This window comes from Protomyctophum bolini (genome assembly GCF_963924005.1).
Source record: "Protomyctophum bolini genome assembly, chromosome: 5".
NCBI lineage: Eukaryota > Metazoa > Chordata > Actinopteri > Myctophiformes > Myctophidae > Protomyctophum > Protomyctophum bolini.
In genome coordinates this window covers 48,702,990-48,725,793 of record NC_137866.1, presented here as the reverse complement: position 1 = coordinate 48,725,793, position 22,804 = coordinate 48,702,990, and the positions used below count along the sequence as shown (strand labels likewise).

Here is a 22,804-nt window from a genome sequence, read left to right as displayed (position 1 = left end):
ACCCTCTGTCATTACATGTTTGCCCAGCTGAGAGACAAAGTAATGTCACACTATATACAGTTATTTAAGCTATATTATTGTGAATTGTGATTTCCATATACCACACTATACTATACTATACTATACTATACTATACTATACTATACTGTTACGCCAACACCTATGTATGGGAGATTGGGCGTACATACTGTAGGTGGTTCTGGACCTATCCAATCAACTCGACATCGGACATAAACATGTACCTGGAGTCAGCAGCAACGCACATGCTGAGTTTAAAGTTGGTCGGTTGGACGATTTTCGAGATACGTCTACTAGATGGACGTGTATATGCACGTACAGAGATTCCGTGCATTCATTATTTAATACTCCTATCTGTATCAATAGGAATGTCTATATTAGAGTGTTCTAGATAGATGTAATCATACATCAGAGCATTTCAATGTGTTTAAAATAGACACCACGTTTGTCAAAAAATTCTAAAGTTCACATGTTTTCACATAGCCATAGGGTTCCAGACACACCCAATCATAATGATAAACATCTCTGGGGGGCTCTCCCCCTCCCCCCCTCTCTCTCTCTCTCTCTCTCTCTCTCTCTCTCTCTCCCTTCCTCCCCCTCTCTCTCTCTCCCTTCCTCCCCCCCTCTCTCCCCCCTCTCTCTCTCTCCCTTCCTCCCCCTCTCTCTCTCCCTCCCCCTCTCTCTCCCTTCCCCCCCCCCTCTCTCTCTCTCTCTCTCTCTCTCCCTTCCCCCCCCCCTCTCTCTCTCTCCCTCCCCCCCTCTCTCTCTCATTTCTCACATTGCTTAAAGGAGCCTTCAGTGATTTTGGTGATTTATAAAAAACACCTGGTCCACCCAGGTAATATGATGTGCACATGTGCACGCTCTACAGTGGGGGGACGTGCAACAGGCCAACAGCACGTGCACCAAGGATTGGATGAAGGCTGGATCTAAAGTTCTTTTTACCCCAGGGGTTAACTGGGGATGCACAAAAGATGTCATGTGACAACATTTCACATGGAAACCGGTTGTAACATAACACCACCGCTGTGTGTGTGTGTGTGTGTGTGTGTGTGTGTGTGTGTGTGTGTGTGTGTGTGCGCGTGTGTGTGCACTCTATAGTAGGGAGGATTATATACAAAGTGATATCACCTTTATGACCATATTGTTTTTACATTTTTTTACAAGTTTTTGGACAAAGGTCAAAGCACATCAAGGTGCTTTGCTGTCCTAGTGCCCTGTATCTGTGTACACACACACACACACACAGCCACACACAGCGGTGGTGTTATCCCAGCTAGCAAGTTATGGCGCGCCGCCTGCGGGATGCGGTCGCCGCGCGCCGCCGATCGTGTCCTCCGCCGGGCGCGTCGCACGATGTGGCCGCGTCGTTCTTGATCAGCGTGTGCCGTGCGCGCCGACGCGCGTGTAGCCGGCGCCCCGCTTCTCTGCCGCGACTCGAACGTCAGCTACGACGGCAGCAGCAGGACAGCGTGGAGCTGTCTTATGACACCCCCCCCCCCCCCCCCCCATATGACCCCGCACCCCTCGATCCTCCCCCATGCTCACCTCCCTCCCACATATTTATAGAAACATAATAAAGCAGCAAATGTATACTTAATTTTGTTTCTTTATTAGGAAAAAAAAAGGTTACAATGAAATCATTTAGGCACATAGAAAAAATATGTAAACAACCAAGTTTAGAATACAAGTGGTTGATTTTTATGTCATTTTGCTGAGAATGCACTTTAAGACCACTCTGAGAACCACTGGCTTCTAAAATCTATAAAACACCAACTTTCCTGAAACCACCAGAACATGTTGGATAAGATTGTGTCCACATTTCCACAGTTTTCTGAAAAACCTATGTTTCTATATTAGTGGTTCTCAAATTATGTTATGTCAAGGACCCCAGAAATATTATGAAATTGGCCGCAGACACCTACAGTATCTGAAAATATGTTGTTCCAGGGACTACCCAGAAGCAAAGATGAGTTTAAAAACGTTTGCTCTGAAACAATATATATTCAAAGATTTGCACATTTTCAGGATAAAACTAAATAGCAGACCTACAAGCTCGTAGCGCGGTCCCTGGAACAACATATTTTCAGATTGGAGTAAATCGTTTGAACACCAATGATACAGAAACATCTAGGCTTTTCAGAAAACAGTCATACCATTCAAACACTTTCACCATAATTTTAAAAGCTGTTAGATTGTTGGCAGATTTACAAGCTCACAAGCTTGTAGATTTGCTAATACTAAAATGTGGCCCAAACACAGTGAACGTTTTAACTAAAATCTGCGAGGATTTAGAAGACATTTTGTGGAATCAGTTCAAGTTTAATTTCTATAAAACACCAAGTCTATTCTGTGTGGAGTTAGTTATGTAGGCCCAGTAATGTTGCAATAACAGTTACACAGCAATAAACAGAACACACAATCGAGATTCACCTTTTGAGCAAGAAATCGTGCAGCATACATTCAAGAGTCCATTTGGAAACCCCTATAGCGGTGGGTTTGAACCCTTTTCATGCCAAAGTTATTCACCATTTGAGCCACGGACCACCATTTGATGAGCTGCCTGCCGTGCCTGTCCGTTTCCTTCCTTTATGAAGCCTGACTGGTGGTGGCCGCCAGCAGAAGTTCCAAAATGCACCCTGTCCAACGTCTCCTGCTCTCAGACCCCAGGTCCCTGTCACTGAAGTCCAAGATCCCCTGGTTTTAGCCACTTTAACCATTATTTAAAAAGCTGTAAGCTGTTGAAAACGAGTTTGTAGATTTGCTAATTTTGAAACATCGTGAAAATGTGGCACAAATCTGTAAATATATATTATTTTGCAGCAAATGTTTTAACTAAAATCTGTGAGGATTTAGAAGACATCAGTTCTCAAGTGTAAGTGCTTAAGTCTTTAAAACACCAATTCTCTTCTGAGTGGAGTCAGGAGTTTCTGAGCGTAGCAATGTATGTATGTCCCCATGTCTGTATGTCCGAGCACGGAAAGCTGGGTGCGTTCCTTGAGGTCTGGATGTTGCGTATAGTAGAGGGTCAGGGAAACCCGACTGGTGGTAGCCTTTCCAGCAGAGGTTGCATTTGAAGTCGATAGGTCTTCCTCCAGCGAAAGTTCGTCTGAAATCACAGAATTAATTAAATAAATTATTGTGGGATAACGTTTTGATGGCTGTGAGAACCACTGCCTTAACCCATTTAGACCTGAGGACGCATCTGTGTCGCCTCATAGGTTTTAAACATTATTTTAAAAGCTGTTATCTGTTGAAAAATAGCAGATCTACAAGCTCATAGTGTGGCACAGAGTGCCACAGTACTCATCATAATACACCTCAGTCATTTAAAATGTTATGATGGTAACAATGGTACACAGTTACACATTGTTGGGTGCCAATTTTCTGTCCTTGGTAAAATGAACAATTACCTTAAATTAAAGAACGATGTCTCAGCTCTGTACAGCATGTCACCTTGTCTGTAAAATGAAATCAAATTCAAGTCAAATTTCTTTCAAATGTAACAGCAAACTTGAGGCAAGAGAGCTTGTAGCATGCAACCTTAATTCAGTGGTAGAAATGTTCTTACCGTTTGTACGCCCAACAGATCCAAGTCCTGTGTCACAGTAACAACAAAATGGTAAACATTGTATGTACATAAAAATCAATTTGATGAAAACAGAAGATCTACAAGCACACAATGTGCTGCGAGCTTGTAAACCAGCTATATTCAGCATGCAACCAAGTGTAAAAATCAGGCTTAGAATAAAACAACAAAATGACTAAAATGACAAAAATTAAATCAAAATGTGTTGTAATTAGACAAATCTTTATTTGCAATTGTGGCCTAGCAAAGTTCCTTTAGAGGAGACAACAGAGAGAAGAGTAAAAGAAATGGCTCAGAACGTACCTGCATGGCAATGCTCATTTTGGTCACTGCATCTGCACCTATAATAGAATAACAAAAAAAGTCTGTTTTAAACATTAGCCTACTATGTGATATTTTTTACATTTGCAAGACAGACATTTGACGAAGATTTAGCCTTGCAGACCCCACATACACACAGACCCCATGCTGTATTGATGTGGTACCATAGGAGAAGTTCTAAAACAAAGAATGACAAAAAACGTGATTTACAGCTAAATGCTGTTTATGTAGTCTACACAAGCAACGTATCAAATCTTATCTAATTCGAATAATTGTGTTTAAGGACTTATCAACACAATAAGAAGTTACCTGTTAAAATAGCATGAGTTATACGTTTGCTAATGCTAACCTTATCCCCTCGTCCAAACAATAGATTGCCCAGGTAGCTAGGCTAGCTAGCTAGAGGGAAACATACACAGATAAAGATCGAAACGATTCTAACACGGGCAATTACACTACACACGGTAGATATCGGATATAAAAATACACTGACCTTTCAACTGAATTTCTCCGGAGAAAAACTGTGTAAGAACTAATATAAGCATTTGTTGGAGAGTCTTGTCTTCTGCGACTGCCTCCACCCCCGTACGTCGATTCAACAAAAACAACAACACTGCAATGCATGCCGGGTAAAGCCTCGGCTCCAGGCTAGGTAGGCTAGCCTGAACTAGAGTTACAATTACTAGTCTGCAGGTACATATTATTATTATTATTATTAATAACAACAACAATAATAATAATAATAAATATAACCGCAAGAAGAAGAAGTAGAAGAAGAATCCACTTAATTATATTCAATAGTTAAAAAATTATGTATTTTATACATATAATGCACATCCTTGTCTGAGAGAGAGAGAGAGACGGGCGGGGGAGGCAAGCCTTACGTCAGCGTGAGGAGGGACTGTAAATCGCTGTAAATTCACGATCGCATTAAAAAGTTGTTGCTGTTGCTGTGAAGGCGACAGCGGGAGGCGGTAGCTAGCGGGGAAATGTTAGCTGGGATGTTACAAGCAACCGGTTTCCATGTGAAATGTTGTCACATGACAGCTTTTGTGCATCACCTCACAACTATGGTGATGCATGCCTCAGTGACAGACAGCGCCTGCGTGTGCGTGCGTGAGTGAGTACTTTCCCCAGAAGGCAAGACTCAACTCATGTCAAATCAATTCAAATGAGATTTACTGGCATGAGAAAACATACGTTTGTGTCTGTCTCTGATTGGCTTACGCTGAAATCTAGAACCAAATTCCAATACCCTAAATCTCAGCCACTCCATCACTCCAGCGTGGCGTTATGGTGTTATGGTGAAATATGTGACCTGCTGAAATATGTGACCATCTTGTGGACTTCACATAATGGAAGTCTTTAAATACGTTGCCAGAATACCGCTAGATTGAACTCTGCTAATAAACAAACCGCAACGATTTACATTCAGACACTGACATTATGTGATTGTCTACAGTGTATTTCCTGTGGAAATATGTGACAATCGTGTAGAAGAGTCTACACGATTGTCACATATTTCCACAGGTCACCAATTCCACCGTAACACCACCATGCTGGCTTGAGCCAGTGTGAGTCAGGGAGTGGCCGAGATTTTGCAAACAGCAAACATTTCCTCTCTTTTTTTTTAAGATTATTTTTTGGCTTTTGTGCCTTTGCTGATAGTTACAGTGAAGACAGACAGGAAAGAGGGAGAGAGAGAAGGGGAGAGACATGCAGCAAAGGTCGTCATGAACGGGACTCGAACAAGCGGCGAGCTGACGTGACAATAAGAGCCTATTATGTGGCATTATGTGGCGTGCGCCTGGACTAGGCCAGCATTGACTGTTTCCTGGTGTATTGTGACTGTAATCTTGACAGGTTTCCTGAAGACCAAAGATGAGTCGGTGTGAGGAGAGAGAGGAGGAAGGAGCTGACAAACATCACATCCACAGAGCAGGGCCTCCATCTGTGTCTATGAAGAGTCATGAACCTCCTGACTTCAGTAATGAACCTGGACCTCCAGATACAACGTATGTGAATCCTCCTATACAATTCAAGGTTCAATGCTGTACTTTATTCTTCCATCTTGTGTACACTACAGGTATATAAGAGTAAAACTTGGCTTCCTTCAGACAATGCAGCACCATTATATACACAACACTATAATACAACTATGTGATCTCATGCTAATAAGTTACATGAATGACAAAAACAAGACGTAACATCTAATAATGTTGTATCAATCCTGTTCAAAGTTAATCTACAGATTGTAAGTTACTGTGTGTGCAGTTTGTGAATGAAGTGGTACAAATCAGTGTGGTGTTCAGTAGACAGGCTGGCTGCTTGTGTGCATGTATAGTATGTGAACAGTAATATGTACAGTATGCAAAAAGCCATGTTTAAACTATCACCCGTTATTGTATTGTATATTTAGTAAGTATTGTACAGTGACAACTAAAGTCTCTGTAATGTTTATGTTGTACTATTAGTATAAAACTAAAATAAAGGGATTTAAGATTAATCTATATGGCTCTGCCTCCTACTGACTGCCTAGTCCTAATCTGGTGTACTTGTGCCCCCTCTTGGCCAGGCCCTGTAACTACAGTATTTTACATGCCTAGTAAAACCACAACATAACAATTTATATAATGTTTTTTGCAATTTTAGTTTTCTTTTCGCTGCAATGTTGTGAGAGGAAACTAAAAGATGTTACCCTTGTATAAATAAATGAAATGTAACAATAACACAAATTAAAAAAAATAATTGACAATGTCATTCACACAAACAATGTTATGATTCCAGAAGTCTGTACCGCAGAGCAGAGTCTCCAACACCCAGCTACATGTCTATGAAGAGTGACATGTCTACAGGACTTCCTCATGACTTCAGTAATGAACCTGGACCTCCACACACACAGTATGTGAATCCTCCTGTACAATATACACACTATGGTCCTCTCCTCATTCACAAAGGAGAAATACGCCACAGCGTAACTGATGCGTAAACAGATGCGTAATGATGTCGTATTTATCCGTCCGATCAAGCTGCGATTTGCTCCCGTGATATTCAGGGAACCTGCGTGGTTTAATCACTTCATTTGTGCGGATCGCTGAGTGTATCCTTTCGGCATTTTCCCAAGCGATTCGCCTGGTGTCGCTTGGTTAGTTGCAACATCCACGCCCATTCTACACCATATAAGGCAACAGGAAATCTCGAAATACGTCATCATAGCCTGCACAGAGGATTCCCAAACTTTAAATTATATACAACAGCCGCGATGAGCTTGTAGAGCAGTTAATTTTGACAGGAGGGTCTCTGCACGGACAGATCTTCAAGCAAACAGCGTGAGTTGTATATAATTATAAACGAAACTTGCCAACTTGGCACGCATTGCTTCACCCCTTGTTAAATGTCAGAACGTTAATAGTTAACTGATACTTTCACATAATGAGAAAGAAGTTAATTTGTACTGTTCAGCACACAACCAAATGCTATATTACAACTCGGCAATGATAAAAGCCCTTACTGATGAATGCACTGCAGGGTTATAAAAAAAAGAACAATTGCACACTCGCCTGCAGAAGTAAAATAGATATCCGATTTTTATCAGAGCTGCGTTGATTCATGCGGGGAATAGATTAATATCATCGCACTGTCATCTGTCTGAATGCCATGTGGAGAATGGATTTGTTCTGATCATGGACAGGTAGGCATATAGCTATTTAAATGTTCAACCATATACAGTACGGCGGGTAGCCTATATCCTCTTTGTCAGATCCTCTTCGTCAGTGCAGGTTCATTGCATGATGTCGTCATTAAAATGATTTGCGGGACATTTGTCACCAAACTTGTTGTAGTAGCCTACACAGCTACAGTTGCCCATATTATAATTAACGTGAGCTGGCTTAAAACTATGACTATGAATAATGTGGCATAATCCCCCCCCGCCCCCCCCCCCCCCACACACACACACACACACACACACACACACACTGTCAGACTGACTCAAAAGAGCTCCATAACAAAACAATTTAAATAGGCCTACTGCAGGCATTACTACACTAAACAACGTTGGATCCGTACAGTGCAGAATGCAGATAAGTGTATGTTCTTATTATAATTGTGAGTTTGTTTTTTAACATGCAGCGTGAGTCAGTGAGAGCCGATCTACAAGCTCACAACGCGTTGCACTGCGAGTAGAAAGCTGTCAAGTGAGCAGCGCAATCGCGCATGCTAGAAATATCCTAATAAATAAATAAAAAGGTGTCGGGCTTGCAGGGGCAGTTTCTGTATGGGACTTTAGGCTAACTTGCCTCTAGAATGCATGCATTTAGGCATACAAGTGCATACAAGTGCACTCTGCTTTTATATATAGGCTATCATTTCTTTGTGCTGAACAAAGTTGGGGACACATGCCTACATATTTTATCTGAGATTTGGGAACCATTTATTGATTAAGCATGAAGACTAAAGCCTTCTGAATAAATATACGCAAGCGTATGCCTTCTACGCCATAGTGAGAGGTCTTTGCGGAGTTTCCGACCAACCAACGTCACCGTCAAGTTCACAGAGATATCCATGAATTCCGAATGAATGCCTGTCCGCTCACGTTAAGCTCACGTTACGTAACGTTATGAGTGTAAACGCCTTTGTGAATGACGACGTATAACATTATAGAATATACACACTATATGGTCCTCATTCACAACTGCGTTTATGCTAATATCGTGAGCAGAGCTTGAGTGGACAGGCATTTACGTGGATTCCCACATTTCGTGGGAATTCATGGCCATCTCCGTGAACTTGACTGTGACGTTGGTTGGACGGAAACTCTGCTGATATCCGTGTCAGCTCCAGGGTGGTGTAAAGGGCATACAAAAAGTTCCCAAATCTCAGATAAAATATGTAGTGTCCCCAACATTGGTCAGCACATAAAAAACGATAGTGTACATAAAAGCCAAGTATCACTTATATATCTGTCATGCATATGCAGTATGCCTACTGTATATGCATGCATTCTAGAGGCATTGGTCAATGAAGTTAGCCTAGAGTCCCATACAGAAACTGCAAGCCTGAGCCTTTTTATTTATTTATTAGGATATACAGTATATGCGGCTCACGATCTCAGCAGCCTTCTAGCCTGCTCGCAGTGCAACGCGTTGTGAGCTTGTGGATCGGCTGCATGTTAAGAAACAAACTCACAATTAGGCTATAATAAGAACATGCACTTATATCTGCATTGTACAAATCTCACGTTGTTTAGTGTATAGTAATGCCTGCAGTAGGCCGTTTTTATAATAATGTATATTGGTCACATGCGGACGCCCCAGTGGCACACAGAATATATCCAACTCTTACCTTGATCAGGCTTGATGTTGGATCGGATGAAATATAGTGCAAAAACGGATTAATCCCAAAAGAAAAAAAGAGCCAAAACCGCATGGTCCGGTGGATTAAATATGTCCTGTGTTTCCAAATCAGACAGTGCAGGGCAGGGAATCAATCACCCCAGTAATCAATAAATCAAATAGGCCAAAGGAAAATGATCAGATTTTATAACCCTGCAGTGCATGGCAATTCATCAGTAAGGGCTTTTATCATTGGCGAGTTTTAATATAGTATTTGGTCGTGTGGTGAACTGTACAAATTAACTTCTTTCTCATTATGTGAAACAGTGAAAGTAACAGTAACTGTAACATCAGTTAACTTATTAACGTAATTTATTAACTTATTTAACAATGATTGAAGCAATGCGTGCCAAGTTGGCAAGTTTTGTTTATAATTATAACAGGCCTACATATAACTTGCGCTGTTTGCTTGAAGATCTGTCTGTGCAGAGACCTGCCTGTCAAAAGTAACTGCTCTACAAGCTCATCGCGGTTCACTGTTGTATAACTTGATCTGTGCAGGCTATGATGACGTATTTTGATATTTCCTGTTGCCTTATATGGTGTGGAATGGGCGTGGATGTTCCATCAAACCAGGCGACACCAGGCGAATCGCTTGGTAAAAATGCGGAACGGGTACATCCGGCGATCCACACAAAGTGATTGCACCAGTTTCCCTGAATAACTATAACCTAATCGTAGCTTGAGAGGTAGGATATTACGCATCTCATTTACACCTGTGCGTACATTTCTGTTGTGAATGAGGACCTATAACACTATACAATATAGTACACCCTGGTCATCATTCACAACGAAACTGTACGCACAGGTGTAAAGGAGATGCGTAATGATATCGTATTTATCCGTCCTCTCAAGCTGCGATTAGGTCCCGTGTTATTCAGGGAAGCTGGTGTAATTGTGACCAAGGCCGAATCAGCCACAGTATTTTGGCAATAGAATATTCTTTATCGTTATTACTTTATAAGACATACAACCATTAATTATTTGAGGTGCACTATTTAAAGTGTGAAAGGTATCAATGTTGTACAACCTACTCTATTGAGTGAATAAACCTGGGACTATGCCACCGTTTTATTAATTGAAGAGCAACGGAAACTCTTTTGTCATTCTTATTCTTAGCTTCAGTTTGTTCAAGGACACACAGGTTCACGTTTTATCAGGTAAGAGAGCAAAAACCATGAATAGGCGGAGAGAGACTGACACTGAATCATGGATGAAAAATATAACATGCAGAGGTAAAATAGATATCCGATTTTTTTTATTTATCAGAGCTGCATTGATTCATGCGGGGAAGTCCATCTTTTAGATTGATATCATCTCACTGTCATCGTCTGAATGCAGAATGGATGTGTTCTGATCATGGACACCTATAGGCCTATATATATATATATATATATATATATATATATATATATCAGATGTAAGTGCAGGTTCATTTCATATGACGTCGTCATATTAAAATGATTCGTGGGACATTTGGCACCAAACTTGATTGATCTCATGATGAGATCAATGTAGTAGCCTACAGCCTACACAGTTGCCCTTGCCCATATTATAATTAATTAAGGTGATCTGGCTTAAAACTATGACTGGCCGAATTGCACTGATGCCATAATGTGGACTAATTAGCTAATTAGCCCTAGTGATTGCTGTCTGTCTGTCAGACCGGCATGTCTGTGAACCCAGGGCTCGAAATTAACTTTTCTTGGTAGCACCAGTTCTCCCAAATTAAAAAGTTACTAGCAAAACATTTGGAGCACCTACCCAAAAGTTAAGGAGCACAGACAATATATATCACGCAATACATTGTATTAATAAAACAGTATAACTCAGTATACCAATTTACACTTGTAAACATCTCCATTTCAGTGCATTAGTCACGTGCATACCTAACCGTGGCATTAAGACATTGCATTTCTGAGCACTGAGCACTGCAGAGTTCATCACATGCCGGGTTAAGGCTTAACAATAAAATATGAAACTTATTTATTCAGACCATGGAGAAAGCCTAGTTTACACATTGCACTTAAAATTAACTTTGTATGCCAATTTATTCAGTCCACCATAAACATTTTTTCTTCCCTTTTTTGCGAAACAGCTTGTCCCCCCAGATCTCAATATTTGCTATTGAGAATTAAAGAAATTAGATCAAATGTCCACCAAATATGACGTATGATGATAAGAGCACCTCACTTCACATGGGTGTGAGTCCCTCCCTCTCCCATCCATCTCTTCACGGACACCGAAGCATCAAAGCTCTCCTGAGGAGGACCCTCTACAATTGCTCAATTCAACAGACCCATTCAGGATTCTAAAAACGCCTTCTCAATCCTGACCTAAGTTTTAAGTGTTTAGAGAGGCACTTGTCTTTATCTCCTTGGGCAAATCATTCCATTGCACCGTTTGTACTACATGGAATACAAGCTACTGTTATGCTAATTACTGTCTGTTATTTACTTAGTATTATTTCTAGTAGTATTATTCACTGTCTCTGTTGTTTATGTATTGTTATTTCTGTTTGTATGATTCCAGAAGTGTCTACCACAGAGCAGAGTCTCCAACTCCCAGCCTTCTGTCTGTGAAGAGTGACATGTCTAAAGGAAATCCTCCTTTCTTCAGTAACGAACCTGGACCTCCTGATTCACAGTATGTCAACCCTCCTATAAATATATACAACACTATAACACTGTAACACTATACAATATACACTACAACATATTTTATACTGACGGTGAGATGGCAGGCAGCTGTGTTCTGCACTAGCTGTAAACGCCTGAGTGATGCCTGGTCGATGAGAAAATACAAAGAGTTGCAATAATCTATTCTTGATGAAATCAAAGCATGGATAACCATCTCCAGCTGTTTTTAGGAGGAGGTAGGATTTGACCGTGGCGATGATTGGAAGAAGAGAGTTTTAACGACGGAGCTGATTTGTTTATTACGTTTAAAATCTTTATCAAAAATAAAACCAAGAGGGGGGACAGTGGCACAGTCGGTAGTGTTGTCGCCTCACAGCTAGAAGATCCTGGGTTCGATTCCCGCTGTGAGCGCTGGGGGTGTGTTCTCTCCTCTGCGTCATCAGTGCCCATACCCGAGGCGGGGTTGGCGAAAGGGCCTTTCTGTGTGGAGTTTGTATGTTCTCCCCTTTTCCCCTAGGGTATAGTACCCTCACATGTTCTCCCCGTTTCCCCTATAGTACCCTCACATGTTCTCCCCGTGTCCCCTAGGGTTGGTACCCTCACATGTTCTCCCAGTGTCCCCTAGGGTATAGTACCCTTACATGTTCTCCCCGTGTCCCTAGGGTAGGTACCCTCACGTGTTCTCCCTGTGTCCCCTAGGGTAGGTACCCTTACATGTTCTCCCCGTGTCCCCTAGGGTTGGTACCCTCACATGTTCTCCCAGTGTCCCCTAGGGTAGGTACCCTCACATGTTCTCCCCGTGTCCCTAGGGTAGGTACCCTCACGTGTTCTCCCTGTGTCCCCTAGGGTAGGTACCCTCACATGTTCTCCCCTTGTCCGTTAGGGTAGGTACCCTCACATGTTCTCCCCGTGTCCCCTAGGGTAGGTACCCTCACATGTTCTCCCCGTGTCCCCCAGGGTAGGTACCCTCACAAAAACATGCAGTAATCCTGGTCGGAATGTGTTAAGGAGATAACTGTTACAATTGTTTAATTCAACAGACCCATTCAGGATGCTAAAAACGCCTTCTCAACCCTGACCTAAGTTTTAATTGTTTAGAGAGGCACTTGTCTTTATCTCCTTGGGCAAATCATTCCATTGCACCGTTTGTACTACATGGAATACAAGCTACTGTTATGCTAATTACTGTCTGTTATTTACTTAGTATTATTTCTAGTAGTAATATTCACTGTCTCTGTTGTTTATGTATTGTTATTTCTGTTTGTATGATTCCAGAAGTGTCCACCACAGAGCAGAGTCTCTAACTCCCAGCCTTCTGTCTGTGAAGAGTGACATGTCTAAAGGAAATCCTCCTTTCTTCAGTAACGAACCTGGACCTCCTGATTCACAGTATGTCAACCCTCCTATAAATATATACAACACTATAACACTGTAACACTATACAATATATACAGAAAGGGCCTTTCTGTGTGGAGTTTGTATGTTCTCCCATTTTCCCCTAGGGTATAGTACCCTCACATGTTCTCCCCGTTTCCCCTATAGTACCCTCACATGTTCTCCCCGTGTCCCCTAGGGTTGGTACCCTCACATGTTCTCCCCGTGTCCCCTAGGGTTGGTACCCTCACATGTTCTCCCAGTGTCCCCTAGGCCGGGTATAGTACCCTTACATGTTCTCCCGGTGTCCCCTAGGGTAGGTACCCTCACATGTTCTCCCCGTGTCCCTAGGGTAGGTACCCTCACGTGTTCTCCCTGTGTCCCCTAGGGTAGGTACCCTTACATGTTCTCCCCGTGTCCCCTAGGGTTGGTACCCTCGCATGTTCTCCCAGTGTCCCCTAGGGTATAGTACCCTCACATGTTCTCCCGGTGTCCCCTAGGGTAGGTACCCTCACATGTTCTCCCCGTGTCCCTTGGGTAGGTACCCTCACGTGTTCTCCCTGTGTCCCCTAGGGTAGGTACCCTCACATGTTCTCCCCTTGTCCGTTAGGGTAGGTAGTGGTACCCTCACATGTTCTCCCCTTGTCCCTTAGGGTAGGTACCCTCACATGTTCTCCCCGTGTCCCCTAGGGTAGGTAACCTTACATGTTCTCCCCGTGTCCCCTAGGGTGGTTACCCTCACATGTTCTCCCCGTGTCCCCTAGGGTAGGTACCCTCACAAAAACATGCAGTAATCCTGGTCGGAATGTGTTAAGGAGATAACTGTTACAATTGCTCAATTCAACAGACCCATTCAGGATTCTAAAAACGTCTTCTCAATCCTGACCTAAGTGTTTAGCGAGGCACTTGTCTTTATCTCCTTGGGAAAATCATTCCATTGCACCGTTTGTACTACATGGAATACAAGCTACTGTTATGCTAATTACTGTCTGTTATTTACTTAGTATTATTTCTAGTAGTAATATTCACTGTCTCTGTTGTTTATGTATTGTTATTTCTGTTTGTATGATTCCAGAAGTGTCCACCACAGAGCAGAGTCTCCAACTCCCAGCCTTCTGTCTGTGAAGAGTGACATGTCTAAAGGAAATCCTCCTTTCTTCAGTAACGAACCTGGACCTCCTGATTCACAGTATGTCAACCCTCCTATAAATATATACAACACTATAACACTGTAACACTATACAATATACACTACAACATATTTTATACTGACGGTGAGATGGCGGGCAGCTGTGTTCTGCACTAGCTGTAAACGCCCGAGTGATGCCTGGTCGATGAGAAAATACAAAGAGTTGCAATAATCTATTCTTGATGAAATCAAAGCATGGATAACCATCTCCAGCTGTTTTTAGGAGGAGGTTTTAACGACGGAGCTGATTTGTTTATTAAGTTTAAAATCTTTATCAAAAATAAAACCAAGAGAGGGGACAGTGGCACAGTCGGTAGTGTTGTCGCCTCACAGCTAGAAGATCCTGGGTTCGATTCCCGCTGTGAGCGCTGGGGGTGTGTTCTCTCCTCTGCGTCATCAGTGCCCATACCCGAGGCGGGGTTGGCGAAAGGGCCTTTCTGTGTGGAGTTTGTATGTTCTCCCCGTGTCCCCTAGGGTATAGTACCCTCACATGTTCTCCCCGTGTACCCTAGGGTTGGTACCCTCACATGTTCACCCCGTGTCCCCTAGGGTATAGTACCCTCACATGTTCTCCCCGTTTCCCCTATAGTACCCTCACATGTTTTCCCCGTGTCCCCTAGGGTTGGTACCCTCACATGTTCTCCCAGTGTCCCTTAGGGTATAGTACCCTCACATGTTCTCCAGTGTCCCCTAGGGTATGTACCCTTACATGTTCTCCCCGTGTCCCCTAGGGTTGGTACCCTCACATGTTCTCCCAGTGTCCCCTAGGGTATAGTACCCTCACATGTTCTCCCGGTGTCCCCTAGGGTAGATACCCTCACATGTTCTCCCCGTGTCCCTAGGGTAGGTACCCTCACGTGTTCTCCCTGGGTCCCCTAGGGTAGGTACCCTCACATGTTCTCCCCTTGTCCCTTAGGGTAGGTACCCTCACATGTTCTCCCCGTGTCCCCTAGGGTAGGTAACCTTACATGTTCTCCCCGTGTCCCCTAGGGTGGGTACCCTCACATGTTCTCCCCGTGTCCCCTAGGGTAGGTACCCTCACAAAAACATGCTGTAATCCTGGTCGGAATGGGTTAAGGAGATAACTGTTACAATTGCTCAATTCAACAGACCCATTCAGGATTCTAAAAACGTCTTCTCAATCCTGACCTATGTTTTAATTGTTTAGAGAGGCACTTGTCTTTATCTCCTTGGGAAAATCATTCCATTGCACCGTTTGTACTACATGGAATACAAGCTACTGTTATGCTAATTACTGTCTGTTATTTACTTAGTATTATTTCTAGTAGTATTATTCACTGTCTCTGTTGTTTATGTATTGTTATTTCTGTTTGTATGATTCCAGAAGTGTCCACCACAGAGCAGAGTCTCCAACTCCCAGCCTTCTGTCTGTGAAGAGTGACATGTCTAAAGGAAATCCTCCTTTCTTCAGTAACGAACCTGGACCTCCTGATTCACAGTATGTCAACCCTCCTATAAATATATACAACACTATAACACTGTAACACTATACAATATACACTACAACATATTTTATACTGACGGTGAGATGGCGGGCAGCTGTGTTCTGCTCTAGCTGTAAACGCCTGAGTGATGCCTGGTCGATGAGAAACTACAAAGAGTTGCAATAATCTATTCTTGATGAAATCAAAGCATGGATAACCATCTCCAGCTGTTTTTAGGAGGAGGTAGGATTTGACCGTGGCGATGATTGGAAGAAGAGAGTTTTAACGACGGAGCTGATTTGTTTATTAAGTTTAAAATCTTTATCAAAAATAAAACCAAGAGAGGGGACAGTGGCACAGTCGATAGTGTTGTCGCCTCACAGCTAGAAGATCCTGGGTTCGATTCCCGCTGTGAGCGCTGGGGGTGTGTTCTCTCCACTGCGTCATCAATGCCCATACCCGAGGCGGGGTTGGCGAAAGGGCCTTTCTGTGTGGAGTTTGTATGTTCTCCCCGTGTCCCCTAGGGTATAGTACCCTCACATGTTCTCCCCGTGTACCCTAGGGTTGGTACCCTCACATGTTCACCCCGTGTCCCCTAGGGTATAGTACCCTCACATGTTCTCCCCGTGTCCCCTAGGGTTGGTACCCTCACATGTTCACCCCGTGTCCCCTAGGGTATAGTACCCTCACATGTTCTCCCCGTGTCCCCTAGGGTTGGTACCCTCACATGTTCTCCCAGTGTCCCCTAGGGTATAGTACCCTCACATGTTCTCCCGGTGTCCCCTAGGGTATGTACCCTCGCGTGTTCTCCCCGTGTCCCTAGGGTAGGTAACCTCGCGTGTTCTCCCTGTGTCCCCTAGGGTATAGTACCCTCACATGTTCTCCCAGTGTCCCCTAGGGTAGGTACCCTCACATGTTCTCCCCGTGTCCCTAGGGTAGGTAACCTCACATGTTCTCCCCGTGTCCCTTAGGGTATAGTACCCTCACATGTTCTCCCGGTGTCCCCTAGGGTATGTACCCTTACATGTTCTCCCCGTGTCCCCTAGGGTTGGTACCCTCACATGTTCTCCCAGTGTCCCCTAGGGTATAGTACCCTCACATGTTCTCCCGGTGTCCCCTAGGGTAGATACCCTCACATGTTCTCCCCGTGTCCCTAGGGTAGGTACCCTCACGTGTTCTCCCTGTGTCCCCTAGGGTAGGTACCCTCACATGTTCTCCCCTTGTCCCTTAGGGTAGGTACCCTCACATGTTCTCCCCGTGTCCCCTAGGGTAGGTAACCTTACATGTTCTCCCCGTGTCCCCTAGGGTGGGTACCCTCACATGTTCTCCCGGTGTCCCCTAGGGTATGTACCCTTACATGTTCTCCCCGTGTCCCCTAGGGTTGGTACCCTCACATGTTCTCCCAGTGTCCCCTAGGGTATAGTACCCTCACATGTTCTCCCGGTGTCCCCTAGGGTAGATACCCTCACATGTTCTCCCCGTGTCCCTAGGGTAGGTACCCTCACGTGTTCTCCCTGGGTCCCCTAGGGTAGGTACCCTCACATGTTTTCCCCTTGTCCCTTAGGGTAGGTACCCTCACATGTTCTCCCCGTGTCCCCTAGGGTAGGTAACCTTACATGTTCTCCCCGTGTCCCCTAGGGTGGGTACCCTCACATGTTCTCCCCGTGTCCCCTAGGGTAGGTACCCTCACAAAAACATGCAGTAATCCTGGTCGGAATGTGTTAAGGAGATAACTGTTACAATTGCTCAATTCAACAGACCCATTCAGGATTCTAAAAACGTCTTCTCAATCCTGACCTAAGTTTTAATTGTTTAGAGAGGCACTTGTCTTTATCTCCTTGGGAAAATCATTCCATTGCACCGTTTGTACTACATGGAATACAAGCTACTGTTATGCTAATTACTGTCTGTTATTTACTTAGTATTATTTCTAGTAGTAATATTCACTGTCTCTGTTGTTTATGTATTGTTATTTCTGTTTGTATGATTCCAGAAGTGTCCACCACAGAGCAGAGTCTCCAACTCCCAGCCTTCTGTCTGTGAAGAGTGACATGTCTAAAGGAAATCCTCCTTTCTTCAGTAACGAACCTGGACCTCCTGATTCACAGTATGTCAACCCTCCTATAAATATATACAACACTATAACACTGTAACACTATACAATATACACTACAACATATTTTATACTGACGGTGAGATGGCGGGCAGCTGTGTTCTGCTCTAGCTGTAAACGCCTGAGTGATGCCTGGTCGATGAGAAACTACAAAGAGTTGCAATAATCTATTCTTGATGAAATCAAAGCATGGATAACCATCTCCAGCTGTTTTTAGGAGGAGGTAGGATTTGACCGTGGCGATGATTGGAAGAAGAGAGTTTTAACGACGGAGCTGATTTGTTTATTAAGTTTAAAATCTTTATCAAAAATAAAACCAAGAGAGGGGACAGTGGCACAGTCGGTAGTGTTGTCGCCTCACAGCTAGAAGATCCTGGGTTCGATTCCCGCGGTGAGCGCTGGGGGTGTGTTCTCTCCTCTGCGTCATCAATGCCCATACCCGAGGCGGGGTTGGCGAAAGGGCCTTTCTGTGTGGAGTTTGTATGTTCTCCCCGTGTCCCCTAGGGTATAGTACCCTCACATGTTCTCCCCGTGTACCCTAGGGTTGGTACCCTCACATGTTCACCCCGTGTCCCCTAGGGTATAGTACCCTCACATGTTCTCCCCGTTTCCCCTATAGTACCCTCACATGTTCTCCCCGTGTCCCCTAGGGTTGGTACCCTCACATGTTCTCCCAGTGTCCCCTAGGGTATAGTACCCTCACATGTTCTCCCGGTGTCTCCTAGGGTATGTACCCTCACATGTTCTCCCCGTGTCCCTAGGGTAGGTAACCTCGCGTGTTCTCCCTGTGTCCCCTAGGGTATAGTACCCTCACATGTTCTCCCAGTGTCCCCTAGGGTAGGTACCCTCACATGTTCTCCCCGTGTCCCTAGGGTAGGTAACCTCACATGTTCTCCCCGTGTCCCTTAGGGTATAGTACCCTCACATGTTCTCCCGGTGTCCCCTAGGGTATGTACCCTTACATGTTCTCCCCGTGTCCCCTAGGGTTGGTACCCTCACATGTTCTCCCAGTGTCCCCTAGGGTATAGTACCCTCACATGTTCTCCCGGTGTCCCCTAGGGTAGATACCCTCACATGTTCTCCCCGTGTCCCTAGGGTAGGTACCCTCACGTGTTCTCCCTGTGTCCCCTAGGGTAGGTACCCTCACATGTTCTCCCCTTGTCCCTTAGGGTAGGTACCCTCACATGTTCTCCCCGTGTCCCCTAGGGTAGGTAACCTTACATGTTCTCCCCGTGTCCCCTAGGGTGGGTACCCTCACATGTTCTCCCCGTGTCCCCTAGGGTAGGTACCCTCACAAAAACATGCAGTAATCCTGGTCGGAATGTGTTAAGGAGATAACTGTTACAATTGCTCAATTCAACAGACCCATTCAGGATTCTAAAAACGTCTTCTCAATCCTGACCTAAGTTTAATTGTTTAGAGAGGCACTTGTCTTTATCTCCTTGGGAAAATCATTCCATTGCACCGTTTGTACTACATGGAATACAAGCTACTGTTATGCTAATTACTGTCTGTTATTTACTTAGTATTATTTCTAGTAGTAATATTCACTGTCTCTGTTGTTTATGTATTGTTATTTCTGTTTGTATGATTCCAGAAGTGTCCACCACAGAGCAGAGTCTCCAACTCCCAGCCTTCTGTCTGTGAAGAGTGACATGTCTAAAGGAAATCCTCCTTTCTTCAGTAACGAACCTGGACCTCCTGATTCACAGTATGTCAACCCTCCTATAAATATATACAACACTATAACACTGTAACACTATACAATATACACTACAACATATTTTATACTGACGGTGAGATGGCGGGCAGCTGTGTTCTGCTCTAGCTGTAAACGCCTGAGTGATGCCTGGTCGATGAGAAACTACAAAGAGTTGCAATAATCTATTCTTGATGAAATCAAAGCATGGATAACCATCTCCAGCTGTTTTTAGGAGGAGGTAGGATTTGACCGTGGCGATGATTGGAAGAAGAGTTTTAACGACGGAGCTGATTTGTTTATTAAGTTTAAAATCTTTATAAAAAATAAAACCAAGAGAGGGGACAGTGGCACAGTCGGTAGTGTTGTCGCCTCACAGCTAGAAGATCCTGGGTTCGATTCCCGCTGTGAGCGCTGGGGGTGTGTTCTCTCCTCTGCGTCATCAATGCCCATACCCGAGGCGGGGTTGGCGAAAGGGCCTTTCTGTGTGGAGTTTGTATGTTCTCCCCGTGTCCCCTAGGGTATAGTACCCTCACATGTTCTCCCCGTGTACCCTAGGGTTGGTACCCTCACATGTTCACCCCGTGTCCCCTAGGGTATAGTACCCTCACATGTTCTCCCCGTTTCCCCTATAGTACCCTCACATGTTCTCCCCGTGTCCCCTAGGGTTGGTAGTTGGTACCCTCACATGTTCTCCCAGTGTCCCCTAGGGTATAGTACCCTCACATGTTCTCCCGGTGTCTCCTAGGGTATGTACCCTCACATGTTCTCCCCGTGTCCCTAGGGTAGGTAACCTCGCGTGTTCTCCCTGTGTCCCCTAGGGTATAGTACCCTCACATGTTCTCCCAGTTTCCCCTAGGGTAGGTACCCTCACATGTTCTCCCCGTGTCCCTAGGGTAGGTAACCTCACATGTTCTCCCCGTGTCCCTTAGGGTATAGTACCCTCGCATGTTCTCCCGGTGTCCCCTAGGGTATGTACCCTTACATGTTCTCCCCGTGTCCCCTAGGGTTGGTACCCTCACATGTTCTCCCAGTGTCCCCTAGGGTATAGTACCCTCACATGTTCTCCCGGTGTCCCCTAGGGTAGATACCCTCACATGTTCTCCCCGTGTCCCTGGGGTAGGTACCCTCACGTGTTCTCCCTGTGTCCCCTAGGGTAGGTACCCTCACATGTTCTCCCCTTGTCCCTTAGGGTAGGTACCCTCACATGTTCTCCCCGTGTCCCCTAGGGTAGGTAACCTTACATGTTCTCCCCGTGTCCCCTAGGGTGGGTACCCTCACATGTTCTCCCCGTGTCCCCTAGGGTAGGTACCCTCACAAAAACATGCAGTAATCCTGGTCGGAATGTGTTAAGGAGATAACTGTTACAATTGCTCAATTCAACAGACCCATTCAGGATTCTAAAAACGTCTTCTCAATCCTGACCTAAGTTTAATTGTTTAGAGAGGCACTTGTCTTTATCTCCTTGGGAAAATCATTCCATTGCACCGTTTGTACTACATGGAATACAAGCTACTGTTATGCTAATTACTGTCTGTTATTTACTTAGTATTATTTCTAGTAGTAATATTCACTGTCTCTGTTGTTTATGTATTGTTATTTCTGTTTGTATGATTCCAGAAGTGTCCACCACAGAGCAGAGTCTCCAACTCCCAGCCTTCTGTCTGTGAAGAGTGACATGTCTAAAGGAAATCCTCCTTTCTTCAGTAACGAACCTGGACCTCCTGATTCACAGTATGTCAACCCTCCTATAAATATATACAACACTATAACACTGTAACACTATACAATATACACTACAACATATTTTATACTGACGGTGAGATGGCGGGCAGCTGTGTTCTGCTCTAGCTGTAAACGCCTGAGTGATGCCTGGTCGATGAGAAACTACAAAGAGTTGCAATAATCTATTCTTGATGAAATCAAAGCATGGATAACCATCTCCAGCTGTTTTTAGGAGGAGGTAGGATTTGACCGTGGCGATGATTGGAAGAAGAGTTTTAACGACGGAGCTGATTTGTTTATTAAGTTTAAAATCTTTATAAAAAATAAAACCAAGAGAGGGGACAGTGGCACAGTCGGTAGTGTTGTCGCCTCACAGCTAGAAGATCCTGGGTTCGATTCCCGCTGTGAGCGCTGGGGGTGTGTTCTCTCCTCTGCGTCATCAATGCCCATACCCGAGGCGGGGTTGGCGAAAGGGCCTTTCTGTGTGGAGTTTGTATGTTCTCCCCGTGTCCCCTAGGGTTGGTACCCTCGCATGTTCTCCCAGTGTCCCCTAGGGTATAGTACCCTTACATGTTCTCCCGGTGTCCCCTAGGGTAGGTACCCTCACATGTTCTCCCCGTGTCCCTAGGGTAGGTACCCTCACGTGTTCTCCCTGTGTCCCCTAGGGTAGGTACCCTTACATGTTCTCCCCGTGTCCCCTAGGGTTGGTACCCTCACATGTTGGCTTTGTCCGCGGCGTAACCGTCTTTAAATAAATTATATTAGAAGCACTTCTAATATAATTTATTTAAAGACGGTTATGCCGATGGGAGAATGCATAGGGTTTTCATTTCCTGGGCCACTCGTTTTTCTGAAAGGGGGAGGGACTGTGGCGCTCTATAGCCTATGATTATTAGTAATCTAACAATTCCACAATAACCAGCAGAGAGCAGACCCTTTGTTTACTTACAGAATTCTATAAGTTGGGTTGTTTGAGATGCAGAGCTATAATACTAACCTACAGTAAAACAATAAATTGCTTTGAATTTAAATGTAATGCATTTTTACATGTTTTGGGAAATTAATAGAGCTTTAATATAAATCCGAATTGAATCGCCATCAAATCGCATCGTATCGGTAGAGGGGTGAATCGTATCGTATCGCAATGTCCAGAATTGAATCGCCATCAAATCGCATCATATCGGTAGAGGGGTGAATCGTATCGCATCGTATCGCCAGGAGATTCCATGTATCGCTAAAGTATCGTATCGCTGGCAGTGCATCGAGATGCATATCGAATCGTGAGATGAGACGAGATTC

At 44.3% G+C, this 22,804-nt stretch overlaps 1 protein-coding gene across 1 annotated transcript in view; it reads left to right on the top strand.

The window, feature by feature from the left end:
- LOC308315175 (NACHT, LRR and PYD domains-containing protein 12-like) overlaps positions 1-22,804 on the top strand; it is a 42,961-nt gene that overhangs the window by 1,087 nt on the left and 19,070 nt on the right. The window contains exons 2-5 of the mRNA XM_080763015.1: positions 5,792-5,943; positions 6,716-6,829; positions 14,410-14,527; positions 21,399-21,514. Coding sequence (XP_080619141.1) covers positions 5,810-5,943; positions 6,716-6,829; positions 14,410-14,527; positions 21,399-21,514 — 482 coding nt within the window. The 5' untranslated portion in view covers positions 5,792-5,809. The remainder of the gene's footprint in view (positions 1-5,791; positions 5,944-6,715; positions 6,830-14,409; positions 14,528-21,398; positions 21,515-22,804) is intronic.